This window comes from Camellia sinensis, chromosome 8 (assembly GCF_055761805.1).
Source record: "Camellia sinensis isolate YWXY chromosome 8, ASM5576180v1, whole genome shotgun sequence".
Lineage (NCBI taxonomy): Eukaryota > Viridiplantae > Streptophyta > Magnoliopsida > Ericales > Theaceae > Camellia > Camellia sinensis.
Genome location: NC_138968.1, coordinates 171,327,376 through 171,340,974, shown reverse-complemented (window position 1 = coordinate 171,340,974; position 13,599 = coordinate 171,327,376). Strand labels below are relative to the sequence as shown.

The window sequence follows — 13,599 nt, the reverse complement described above, 5'->3', positions numbered from 1 at the left end:
GAAGGGGTGCGGCGTTTATTTTGGCTACCAGGACGGCGAGAATGAGCATGCTCTCTGTGGTTCTTCACTCCAGTAACGTCATTTCCCTTCATCAAGCATTTTATGGCCTCCATCTCCATCGTCATCTTTTTGATGATCGTATCTTGATCTCTCAGCTTGTCTTCTAGGTGTAGAATGTGTGAGTCTTATCGTCGATGACGCTCTTCTGGGCAGACAGAGCGCCCAGAACTCCTTACACGCTTGTCTCGCGTATCTGCTTTGTGGGAAGGTCTCTAAACCAGCCATCGTCACAATGGCGGGCATACCATTGCTATGCCGAACGGACTCTGGAGTGATGTCATCGATGGCAGACAATAAAATATCGTCGTTGTTCACCATAAAAGATAACCGGAAAAGCTTGAATGATAAGGTTTTGTCTATCAGATTTCCACAGATGACGCCAATTATACAGAGAGGAAATATTCATTGCTCTCCATACTCCTTAGGTCCAAGCTCTATGTAGCTCCGAACAAAATTGTTCAACTTGAGAACAAAACGACGATGAGTTACCCGGCATGTGTGCGGCCGAAAAATCCCTCCGAAGATCAAGTTAGCACACTTTAGAGAGAAAGGGAATGTAGAAAGAGAGAGTTGATAGAATTCGCTTGGCCTTTCTGAGTGTAAGGTCGCATGCCCTATCTAGGGTGTTGTCTCGCCTCCTAAGGTTGTGTGTGCACTACTTCTGTCGTCCTCTTTTGGACGAGCAGCTGTACTGCTCTCTTTATTTCTTATACGTGTCTGCATCAATACCGCCAAACGATATTGATGTGCACCTTTAGTGGATTCCTTTCATCACATTCCGATTGGGCCATGTGGCTATTCTTGCCGAGTTATATATAACCCGATCTTACTTAGCTCTCCAGCCTTAAGCCTCGGGGTCGAGCTGACTGTTGCCAGTCTATATCCGAAACGCTTAACCAACTCGGCATATCACACTCGCTCTGTTGAGTTCTATCCCTTCGTCAAGGCAAATTCCGCCTGACCCCGGCGCACAACAAGTGCATCTAGCCCAATCGAAAGCATCGTCATTTCACCTAGCTTGGCTTATGATCCAAGCCTAACAACTAGCCTGGTCTAACTTCCGTATCTCGAACTACCTTAACTGCGTGTTCCAAAACCTCAGTCCAAGCCGCCCTCAATTATGCCAGCTCGGTCTTGCAACTTGATGACATGGCCCAACTCTCTCTCAGACTTGATCCCAAGCAAGAGAGTCAAAGGGGCTTATAGGTGCTTCTGGGTCTAGAATGTCAAATTTGAGAATTGGCCCAAACCAATATAGTGGATGGGACAATGGAACCATTTAGGGCTTGATGATGGGTTCCAATGGTTGGCCAGTTGGGTTGGACAACCTCACCTAGACTAAATGTTTGTACTTTCATTTACACTTCAGTAGTGGAAACAAACAAAATAATATTTTTGGGCTCAACTTTTTCACAATCTTGATCTGATGATGATTGTTTCTTGATATTCATTTTGTTGCCATACCTTAACGTTAATGGATAAACATGACGAGGAAGGAAGAAGATGAGTTAGTGGAAGAACAAAGAAGAATAGTGGAGGGAAGTAATTTAGTATTTGAACTTTTGAAGCATATAAAAACTATTATAATAAAATGATGACATAACAGGATAATATTAGGTATTGTAATACACTAATTATGATAACCACTACATAAAGATCCTTATTTTACATATTATCATTACAAAGATGATCAAATCCTAGATTTAACGTTAATGGATAAACATAATGAAGAAGGAAGAAGATGAGTTGGTGGAAGAACAGAGAAGAATAGTGGAGGGAGTTAATCTAGTATTTGAATTTTTGAAGCATATAAAAAATATTATGATAAAATGATGACATGGCAGGATAATATTAGGTGTTGTAATACACTAATTATGATAACCTCTACATAAAGATCCTCATTTTACATATTATCATTACAAAGATCATTCAAATCCTAGATTTTTTGTAGGATCAAGTGAGCACCATGTTGGGGATTGAGTGTTAAAAAAAGAACAGGAGCGTGCACGTATGATGGAGAAAGCTGGAATGAAAAACGTTGTAAAATCATTGCTAGGGCTATTTTTGCTTCCACCATTGAGAAGTTTTGTCCAATACATATACGAGGACCCCCACTAAAAGGAATGAATGCGCCTGGGCCCTTTGTTGCCTTTGTAACTCCTTCAGAAAATCTTTCAGGCTTGAAATCTGTTGCATCTTTGCCCCAAACTTCATGGTCATGATGGATTGCAAGAATTGGCAACAAAAGTTCTACTCCAGGAGGTAGAACAAGTTCTCCTAACTTTGTCTTCTTGTGTATAGTTCGGCTAAGGATGACTGCTGGTGGATATAACCTAAGAACCTCGTAGAGAATCATGGTCATCTGCAATACAAAGGTTGTAGGAAGATAAATAATAAACAAAAATTGTAGCACAGTTCTACTATGAACACAAAATCTTATCACAAACCTACACATAGAATGTATATAGCTGGACAAGATTTTTCAAAAATATTTATTTTATACTGTGCACGGCAACTGTTAGTATTACTCTAAAACTATACTATTGGTGAACTTTCAGAATTACATTTGTGCATTATATTTTTCATCTTTTTTATAAAATAAGAAAATGATGTGGCATTTCATCTAAAATAAAAATATGTAGAGCATGATAGGGAAAAAAACTGAGTAGACAGTTCTATAAATTTGAGTAAAAATCCAAAACTTGATTTGTGTAGAAAATACTCACAGTTTTGAGCTGATTTAATCCATCATAGTCTGGCTTCTTGTCTCCAAACACTGCCAAAACCTCTTCTCTAGCTAGAGCTTGCCACTTTTGATACTTACTCAACAAGATCATTGTCCATACAAGCAAAGCTGATGTGGTCTCTTGCCCAGCAAGGTAGAATAGCTTGCACTCTTCAATCACCTCTTCTGTTGTCAGTGTGATGTTCTTCTTGTTTCCTTTTTCTTGAATTTCTTTCAAATTTGTTTTCAATAGTATTCCCAATAAGTCATCATCTCCATCATTCTCCTTTATCATCCGCTCTCTTTTATTAATGATATTACTCAACAAATCTCCCACTTCACAATAGATTGCTTTCATCCTCATGTTTGTCTTTGTTGGTAGAAACCTGCATGCAATTAAGTAGATCTCAAAAAGAGATGAAGATGGGTTCTAGCCACAAATTTTGTAAAATCTTATTATTTTGTATTTTCTTTCTATTTTTAATTTCTGTGATCATGACAGAATTTCAGACATACCTCCAGCCTGGAATGTAAATTGATTGCATGAGTTGTATTGAAAGGCTACTTTGTTCTTTTTGGAGTTGGAATATCCTTTTTCCTTCTTCATAATTACTACCAAATGCTGTTCGAGAAATCACGTCAGCTGTCAGATTATCGAGATAAGACCGTACATCAACCTCACATGACCCTTTTGTTGATGAGACTAACACTTCCCATTTGCTTATCATCTCACTGCAACTTGAGCACATAGCAGGAACCATATGCTACATAACAAACACCAAAGAAACTATTAAGCACGTCGATCATGGAAGTCAATTTTGGGTTGTTTCTTACTTTGAAAAGCAATTCCAAGGAAGAGAAACAGGTGAATGCACAATCCATGATTTAAACACAGCTTAATTACCTTTAGCTTTTCTAGATGAAAGGCTGGATTGAGATGGTTTCTGTGCATAACCCATTTGTCACCCTCCAACGACAGTACCCCACTCACTAGCAACCTTCCAAGTGGGTTTCTCCGTGGCTTTTGAAAGATTTCATAGTTAAACAATATCTCCTTTATCAGTTTAGGATTTGCAATGTTTACTCGTGGTATTGGGCCCATCCATTGAAAGTAATCTTTACCTGAAAGTTTTGGCCATTATTTGCCGAGGTGAGAAAAAAATGAAAGAATTGAATTTTAATAAAGGTATTCAATTCGAAATTAATTGGTACTAACTCGATGGACTCTTAGAATCCATGCTTAGGTGACATGTTGCCGGTTTCATGTTGAGGTTACACAAAGACGAAAAAAGAAAAAAATAAATTTGTCACTAAGATTTGGCCTTGAGACCACTTAAGATCTAGATTTGATAAAATGTCAGAATTATTGAATGTATTTAATTCAAATTTTACATTAGCTGGAGAGGCTTTCACTATATTAATCATTCCTAGATAAATTAGAAAGGGGATATTGATAATTAAAATATTGGAAAAATAAAAAAAAAATAATCTGATCCTTATAACAAAATAATCTCTGAATTTTTAATTTTATTAATTTAAAATTTGAATTTTTGATTTGATTTTTTAATTTAAACTATTAGTCTATTTTTATTAAGTAAAAATGATATATATATATATATATATATTTTAATCATTAGCTGGGTGTACATAAAATGCTTAAAGTATTTTTTTTTTTTTTGAGTTTAATGTCTAAAATATATATATTTTTTCTGAAAATAGATAGATGGTTTATATTAAAAATAAATCAAAAGTTTCGAATTTAAATTGATAAATTCAAAATTTATTTTGATACAATAACCAAACTTTGATTTTTTTTAAAAAAAATTTTTCTAAAATATTTTAAATTCATCCTCTTCCAAGAAAACAAGAAATTTATTTTAAATTGACGCTTTTTTTTTTGTTGTTGTTTTCTCTTTTTCCTTCCCCTTCTCTTTTCTCTGTCAAACGGTTGAGAACCAAACTCTAACAAACAGAGAGGGCGAGAGAACGAGGAGAAGGGAGAACGGAGGAGGAAGAGGAAGAGAGGATGCCGGAGATGGCTTCGTCGGCTAAATGGGAAGCCGCCGGAGTGGGTTTGCAGTGTTGCATCTCTATAGAAAAGAAAGAAATGAAAAAAATCAGAACCTCCTTCCTCTTCTTCTTTCTCTTCTTCTTCCTCTACTCTCTCTCTCTAAAAATTACCAAACGCATCACAAAATTGAAGCAAACCTACTTTCTCTCTCTAAAAGCTATTAAATCCACCACAAAATTGAACCAAATTCAACATGGGTTATTCAATTACCACTAACAAATAACATAAATCATTCAGATTCAACACTCTGATTCTTGTTTCTTCAATTTCTTTCTTTCTTTCTTTTCTTTGATTTTTTTTATTTCTTTCTTTATGTTGTTTTTGGAGAGTTATTGATTTGTATATGAATTTTGATTTGAATAAACAGATTTAGAGGAAGAATGAAGGAGGGTGGTGTTGGGCAGGCCGAAGCTAGTAGGAGTTGAGAAGAGGAGGCTAAAGGATGGGTCTGAGAGAGATAGAGAGGAGAGAAAAATTCGAACCTTTCAAAGGTTAAAAATTCGAACTACAAAACTTTATTCATTCAAGAATGGTCATAGTTTTTAGAGAAGGGTGTTGCCTAAAGTATTTAGTTGAGCAGAATTAAAATAAAAATATTATTATAATTAATTTTTTAAAAATATTTATTTTCATATTTGGTTGAGTAAAAACCGAAAAAAAAAACGCGTACCATGAAGGTGGACGCTATGATGGTGGGATGGTAGGACGCGTGGGATAATATCGTCTGAGGACGTGTCCATGGGTTTGGATCTTGATTCCCTCGTCATTGACGTCATCTCTTTTGTGTCTCCATACAACACTTTGTATGGATTTCCCTTGAAACCTTGCTCTCTCAACCACTTCTCTAACTGCTTCGGCCTCAACCACACCCAGTTCACTACCCTCCATGCGCATGTTAGCAAAGTTACCAAAGCTATGGTGGTAACAATAGAGCTCACTGTTACTTCCATGTTGGAGGAGGAGTAGAAAGAGAAGAAAGAGAGAACAAAACCACCACAAACTTTGTTATCCAGCAGATGTCCTACAATAGGTTGGTATATGTTAATGTACACTAAACCTAACCCACTAACCTAACCCACTACATCCACCCCACTAAACCTAACACACTTACCATCTCCACTACCACCCACCACCTCCACTACCATCCACTACCACCACTCACTTACCTCACACCTCTCCTATATAATAGCTTGTAACATACAAATCAATACACATCAATCAAAATATCAATCAATAATACATTTATTTTCAAGTTGGCTAGTACCTATCCTCCTTGAGTTTGAGGGGGGCTGTTAATGTAAATGTAAATTACTACTACACACTCCACCAAACCTACCTCCACCACTCACTCTCTCGGCAGTTTTGGGTTGGAGCTGAACACACACCACAAAAGATGAAGCTCTCTCATGGGATAAGGGATACTCAACATGCACTGATCTCTCTCTTCTCCCTCTGGGATGATACACGGCTGCACCAGCACACACCAAACAACCAGCACATGGGGGCACCCACTCACTCTCTCACTCTCTTTCCCTCTCATATTTTATTACTCTCTCTCTCTCCATCTAACCCACCAACTTAGCCACTTTTGTCCCCCCACCATAATTGTTTTCACTTCCCACCACCCCACACCAGCACTCACTTCCCTCTTTTATTTCTTTATTTTACCTACTTTTCCACGGAAAGTGAGCCAGCCCTTTTCAAATAATTTTTCATTACATTTTTTATTTTACAACCAAAAAAAAAAAAAAAAAAAAAACCACAAATACATTCATTCCAGTTGGTTTTTCTGCCTTATCACACCTCCCATTCGAGTTTGCACAACACACTTATTTTATTCATATCAGGGATTCACCCCGCTCACCATTCTACACCCAAAAAAAAAAAAAAAAAAAAAAAAAAAAAAAAAAAAAAAAAAAAAACAAACAAACAAACAAACAAACAAACAAACAAACAAATCCACAACCACCACCCACAGGCGGAACTTTTTCCTTCTCCCTTCTCTACTCTGCCGCCGGTCTTTTCTTCTTGCCTCCGTCCTGGGCGGCCCTTGACGGTGCTGCCTCCGTGTTTTCCACGCCGCCAAGCACGTTCACTCCCTGCTCCTCCACTGCAGCATATGGCGGCCCTCCAAATCGGAACATCACGGTGGCCTTCCGCTTCAGCTCCTTGTTTTCTGCCCTTAGCACGCTTATCTCTGCTCGCGCATCCTTATACATGCGTTGGAGCAGAGCCAGCTGGGAGTTTAATTGCTGCACTTCATTTGTCCTACTCTGCAGCCGGTGCGACAAGTTTGTGACCGCCGTCATAGACTCCACACATGCCTTCAAAGTATACTGATTAGCCTCCACATCCGTTTGCACTGCCATTTTTTGCTCCACCGACTGCATCGGAAAGTTCAACGGAGCAAACCCAGTGGTGTTTAATTGAGGTTCACGGGACACCGCACCAGTTCTCTCTCCTGTGGACTCGTTGAGATCGGGAAAGAGAGTGAGCAGCCCACGGGACGACGAAGCCATTTTCTCTCGCAACAGAGTGTTACAGCCTCTCTCTCTCAGCACAACAGTGTTACAGCCTCTCTCTCTCAGCACAACGCAGAATTCTTCAGAGGTTTCTCTCAGTTTCTTGTCTCAGCCTCTGCCTCGGCCTCAGCTCCGTCTTGGTTAAATAGCCGAGGCAGCCACGCGCATCGCGCGCCTCTTCTCGCCGACAAACTGGCACGCCTTTTCATGGCACGCCTTTTGATGCATTCGGGCACGCCTTTTGATGGCACGCCTTTTGAGGGTACGGGCACACCTTTTGAGGGCACGACTTTTGAGGGCTCGATATCTACATCCATGTATATTTTTTTGGGCAGCCTATATACACACTCATACAGTGTCTTCTACACCGGCCAGCTTTATCAATCCCTTTGTTTCAACCTCAAATAGGTTTCTATCTTCACACCTATTTGAGTTTGAGGGGGGGTTATACATATATCATGGTGAGCACGGTTACACACCCTGCGAACCACCCAAGCCACCCCATGGCGCACTCCCTAAGTCGCCCCCTTGGTGCACCACCACAAGCTTCTACAACGGTCCAACATGACCCCATAAACTGTCTTTTACAACGGTCTGACACGACCACACAGTGTCTGCTACAACGGTCCGACATGACCCCGTAAACTGTCTTTTACAACGGTCCGACATGACCCCGTAAACTGTCTTCTACAACGGTCCGACATGACCCCATAAACTGTCCCGACATTGATTCCGGTCAGCTTCTACAATGGTCCAACATGACCCCATAAACTGTCTTCTACAACGGTCTGACACGACCACACAGTGTCTGCTACAACGGTCCGACATGACCCTGTAAACTGTCTGCTACAACGGTCCGACATGACCCCGTAAACTGTCCTGCTACATCGGTCCGACATGACCCCGTAAACTGTCTTCTACAACGGTCCAACATGACCCCGTAAACTGTCCTGTTACAACGGTCCGACATGACCCCGTAAACTGTCTTCTACATCTGACACGACCACACAGTGTCTGCTTCAACGGTCCGACATGACCCCGTAAACTGTCTGCTACAACGGTCCGACACGACCATACCGTGTCTCCTATCCTGTTTTGTTTTTTATTTATCAGTTTACTTTTCTGTTTTGTTACTCTCTTCAAACTCAAGTTGGTTAGTTCCTATCCTCCTTGAGTTTGAGGGGGGCTGTTAATGTACACTAAACCTAACCCACTAACCTAACCCACTACATCCACCCCACTAAACCTAACACACTTACCATCTCCACTACCACCCACCACCTCCACTACCATCCACTACCACCACTCACTTACCTCACACCTCTCCTATATAATAGCTTGTAACATACAAATCAATACACATCAATCAAAATATCAATCAATAATACATTTATTTTAACTGTATATATTGGATAATAGGATGTTGCAGATATGGATTCTAGACCATTTGATCCACTGTCATCACTGTCCACAAACAACAATGCTACAGATCACTAAATTCATATCACTAATACCATCACTAATAATGTGAAAAGTAAAAAAAAAAAAAAAAAAAAAAAAAAAAAAAAAAAAACGAAACTAAGACACAAAATAGCAACCACTAATTAGTGGTCTGGATCATTTGTCGTCCGCAAAACAAACCAATTAATAGACAGGTTATTTTGAAGGAGCAACTATCTTTTAGAGTTTTTTTTTTTTAAAAGTTTCTTAAAATGGTGTTGTGGTTGAGATTTAATGACAAATTACATTAATTTTTTAACATTAAATCTGAATCACACAATACTTCACTTTAAAAAATTTTAAGAAAAAAACGCTTTAAAAGATTCTTGGTGATTTTGAAGGCCAAGGCTGTACCGTACTGGTGGTGCTCATCTTTAATTATAAAAAATGTTAAAAATCTATCTCGACATAAAAATAAGGGTTTGGACTCTCGTCATCCAACTTAAGAGGACGTTTGGGTTTGACGTGTTCATTTTGAATCGTTCTTTTTTCAAAACTCATTAAGTAAAATATTTATATAAAAAAATTAAAATTATTAAATATTGATTATTATATGTTTAAATTATATTTATTTTAAAAAAATAAATGACAAATATAATTTTAAAAATAATTATATTTAGTTATTAAAAATGTTAAGAATCATAAAATAAAAAATTTTCAAATTTAGCTTAAAAATAATTGGTGGTATATTTATTTAAAGTTAGTGAATAGTGAGAGTTGGTTGATTCATTTTTTTAATATTTTTGTGAGTAACTTTTTAATTATATAATATTATTGTTTAATTATTAGTTAATGCAGTAAAGTTTGTTATTTAAAAATAATAATTAAAAAAAAAGTATACAAATCCCGTTCTAATATATATATATATATATATAAATACCAAAATTTTCAATCACCGAAAATTTGGTGACTTTTTTGTTTTAGATAGGTAGTGGTGATTTCGATGATGGAGGTGTTTCACTGCTTGTAACACAGCCCTTATTTTAATATTTATATTATCTTCTATCATTCTTGTTGCATCTCAGTCTATAATATGTATATATATGAGATGGAAAATCACGCGATTTGGCCGTCACGCTCTTCTGCAGCAGCAACTCCGCCTATGGGGGTGGCAAGACGGTGGTTTCAAATCCGATTTTTTTAAGATCTTGTTCATTTGAGTAGATTTGATGAATATTTTAGTGTTTTATTTGAATATGATATCTTTTATAAGACTTTCTTATGGAATACTTATTAAAATGATTTGGGGTTCCGGATCATGAATACTAATTTCTCATTTTATATTATGAATCATGCATTTGGTTAGAGATTTGGATAAGTTTACCATGAACATGTACTTTTAAAAGACAGAAAAAAAAAAAAAAAAATTGATCAAATAATTTTTTTGAACAGTGGATATGATCTATTCAAAATGAGAAAGAAATTGTTAATTTTTTGTGGTGGTTGTTGATGTTTGTTAATGATGAAAGAAATTGCAACAAATAGATAGAGAAGAAAGATTTGAACATATAGAAAAAAAATTTGACCATACAATCAAATTTGATCAGATATTTGAACATACATGGGAAAAAAATTAAACAGAAAATCAAAAAAATTGAACAAATAAAATTTTATTTGGATAAATATTTAAACAAATAAGGAAAATTTGAATTGAAAAGATTAAAAAAATTAAACATATAGGAAAATTTTTTGAACAAATAGAAAAAAAATTTAACAGGAAGGGAAATTTTTTGAACAAATAGGAAAAAAATTTGACTAGATAAGAAAAAAATTTGAACAAATGGTTAACAAAAGTCAACAAATAAAAAAAATCAACAGATAAATTAAGGGATAAAATTAGAAACAAAATATCTATCAAAACAAATAAAAGGACTTATCACCAAACTATTTCATAAATGGTGAACCTCTCACTAACAAAAAATATCGACTGGATCTAATGTCTTAAACAATTACTAGAGTAAACTTTTCAATAATTTTCTCTAAATAAAAAGCAACACTTACACAATACTCTGCTTTCAATTATATATAGGGAATGGCTTGTTTCCAATTAAAATGTCAACTAGATCAGATAGTTGAGATTGCTGGCGAGTAAGAGTCATTAAACAAAAGACTCTTCTTACCAGTCAGAGACTTTAAAAAAATTCGACTGGACTATATTTTCATAAACTTTTACTGGTAAGAGTTTTCCGTTTAATGACTCTTATTGATCAAAAATCCTAATTATCTGATATACTTAACTTTTAACTGAAGACAAACCAAATATATATATATATATATATATATATGTAAACCTCTGGCATTCTAGAGGCACATAAATTGACTTATGAGTTTGCTTGTTTTCAAAGGTAGAATGGAGAGTTTGTAGTGAGATGATTAATAATAAGAGAAAAATAGTGAGGGAATTAAGTAAAATAGTGTTTGTTTTGATAATAGTTGTTGGTGTAGGGATTGTTAAATTATTTTTATATAAAATAATAAAACAAATTAAAAATTACAAAAATATTAAACATTAATGTTAAAAAAAATGCCTAACATGTAAAAATAAAAAATAAAATAAAACAAATAAAATTATGATTTTTACTTATCAAAAAAATACAAAAAATTAAATATTAATGTCCAAAAAAAATGCCCAACATGTAAAAAATAAAAATAAAAATAAAAAAATAGTCCGGCGAACTATTTTCTAATACCATGTCCCAAGCCTCCATCCTAATCCCCTCCCCAAACTCCATCCTAATGGAGGGTATTATAAATTCCCTCTCCATCTCTCAAAACAAACACAATATTAGGGGGTCTCACCTCTATCTCAATCACAATCCTCCTTCTATCTCTCAAAATAAATAGGACCTATGAGTTATGAAACTCCTATGAAATTTAGGTAAATTATTAATAAATTTTACTTTTGAAACTTATTATTTATGTTCTGTTGAATATTTTTAGAAATAAGTTTATAGTAACAAATTTATCAATAAAATTTATAGATAAATAAATTTACTTAATAAGACTGATTAGTGAGTGTTCCGATATAATTTATGCATGGACTTGGGTTCTTTCTTATCCACCTTTGGTGGATTGGATGGCTGAATGTGGTCTGTATGTAGGGTGTACAATGAATCCCTTATTTTGTTGATTTTTTTTTACGAGGGACTTATATGTACATCTTAATAGTTTAATTTATTATTTAAAAAATGTAATTAATTATTAATATTTAGTGATAGTTTAAAAATTGTCACAAAAATTGTTATTAACTATAAATTTTAGTGATGGTTTAAAAAAAATCGTTACGAAAAAAATTACTAATTTTTAACTTTCAGCGACAGTTTGAAATATTTGTTACAAAATAAGTCACTAATTGTAAGTTTTAGTGATAATTTATAAAAATTTTAACAAAAAAAATTACTAATTGTTAATTTTTAGCGACATATATAAAAAAAAAATTTTAACGACTACTTTATTAAGACTTATTTTCAAGAGGACTTAATGAGAATTAAGTCTAACTATTATAGCATATTGTTAATTTATCTTTTTTTTTTTTTTATCATTCATACTTATCATATTATCTACTCAAATCAACACAAAAATATTACATCTTACTATTTTAATTAACAAAAATTAAATTATTCTTATTGTTTTAATTAATAAAAAATAAATTAAAACAAGACATTGACTTGTCCAAATCTCACCATATAATTTTCCTAATGAAGGAGTTTGAGGATTGGAGGATCCGGTCTAGTTAGGCACATGGGCCACAATGCGTCATATTTTGATAATAAATTTAATATATTTTGTAAATCATTCATATAAAAAAAATTAATTTAATTTGATGATTTAAATCATATAATTTGTTCACATTTGTTGTTAAAAAAATAGGTAATAAATGTAAAATTTACAATAATCTATCTGATATATATATATATATATATAATTTACACATAAAAATTAAAAATTTTAATAATTTAAACTATTAGAATAGAATCAGTGTGACCCACGGACTGAACTGTCCAGTCCATTTCTTTTCCGTAAATCTAGGATTTCAAATTGATCCATAAATAGAAAATCTAGAAAAAATTACAATTTTCTTTTTAAGCATTTGATTCTTATAACAAAAAAATTATGAATTTTTAATTTTATTAATTTAGATTCTAAATTTTGTATTTATTCATAATCTAAATTATTTTTCTATTTTTGTTAAATAAAATTAATGAAAAAAATAAAATTTTAATCATTAAAATTAACAAAAAGAATATTTTAAATATTTTATGTACATTTGCATTTAGTTTAAAGACTAAAATAATATTTTTCTGTCAATTTTACGTAATGAAAATATATCAACAGTTTAAATTAAAAATAAAATAAAAATTTAAATTTAAATTAATAAAATTCAAAATTTATCTTATTACAAGAGTGATCTCTTATATGGTAATTTTTTCTAAAATCAATTATATATTTTTTTTAGGCTCTTTCTGGAAACTTGCTGAATGTTGATGTGGATTGCGTGAATAGAGCCATAGCTCTTTAGAGCTTTAATAATAGTTCTAATGATGTGATATGAAGTAAAAAAAAAACAAAACGACACACATACATAAAATTATTTATGAATGGAGTCACTATCACATAAATAAAGCAAAGCTTTCATTGGAGCTCTATTTTAATGCTTTTAAACATTTTTGTTTGACTGACTAACAAAGTAGATTGTTGCAAAATCTTTTCATGTTTGTATT

General features: G+C 34.1%; 1 protein-coding gene across 4 annotated transcripts; it reads right to left on the bottom strand.

The window, feature by feature from the left end:
* Window positions 1–1,898: 1,898 nt before the first annotated feature.
* LOC114310960 (cytochrome P450 CYP72A219) lies at window positions 1,899–5,891 on the bottom strand. 4 transcript variants are annotated; one of them, XM_082884111.1, is made up of 5 exons: window positions 5,527–5,891; window positions 3,690–3,907; window positions 3,302–3,549; window positions 2,787–3,171; window positions 1,899–2,422 (listed from the first exon to the last, which is right to left on the bottom strand). In XM_082884111.1, exons 1-5 carry the CDS (start codon window positions 5,804–5,806, stop codon window positions 1,997–1,999), a joined length of 1,557 nt encoding a protein of 518 aa, XP_082740237.1. In that variant the 5' UTR covers window positions 5,807–5,891; the 3' UTR covers window positions 1,899–1,996. The 4 variants fall into 4 exon arrangements, with proteins under 4 accessions (XP_082740237.1, XP_082740236.1, XP_082740238.1 ...); XM_082884110.1 differs by having other exon boundaries at window positions 2,787–3,175; window positions 3,303–3,549; window positions 5,527–5,880; XM_082884112.1 differs by lacking the exon at window positions 5,527–5,891 and adding an exon at window positions 4,002–4,252 and having other exon boundaries at window positions 2,787–3,175; window positions 3,303–3,549.
* Between the last annotated feature and the right edge of the window lie 7,708 nt (window positions 5,892–13,599).

Coding starts and splice junctions, on each gene's coding strand:
- LOC114310960 (XM_082884110.1), bottom strand. CDS start 5,806: ATGGAAGTAACAGTGAGCTCTATTGTTACCACCATAGCTTTGGTAACT. Junction 3,550..3,689: donor TTCATCTAGAAAAGCTAAAG/GTAATTAAGCTG, acceptor TTTGTTATGTAG/CATATGGTTCCTGCTATGTG. Junction 3,176..3,302: donor AATTTACATTCCAGGCTGGA/GGTATGTCTGAA, acceptor ACTTAATTGCAT/GCAGGTTTCTACCAACAAAG.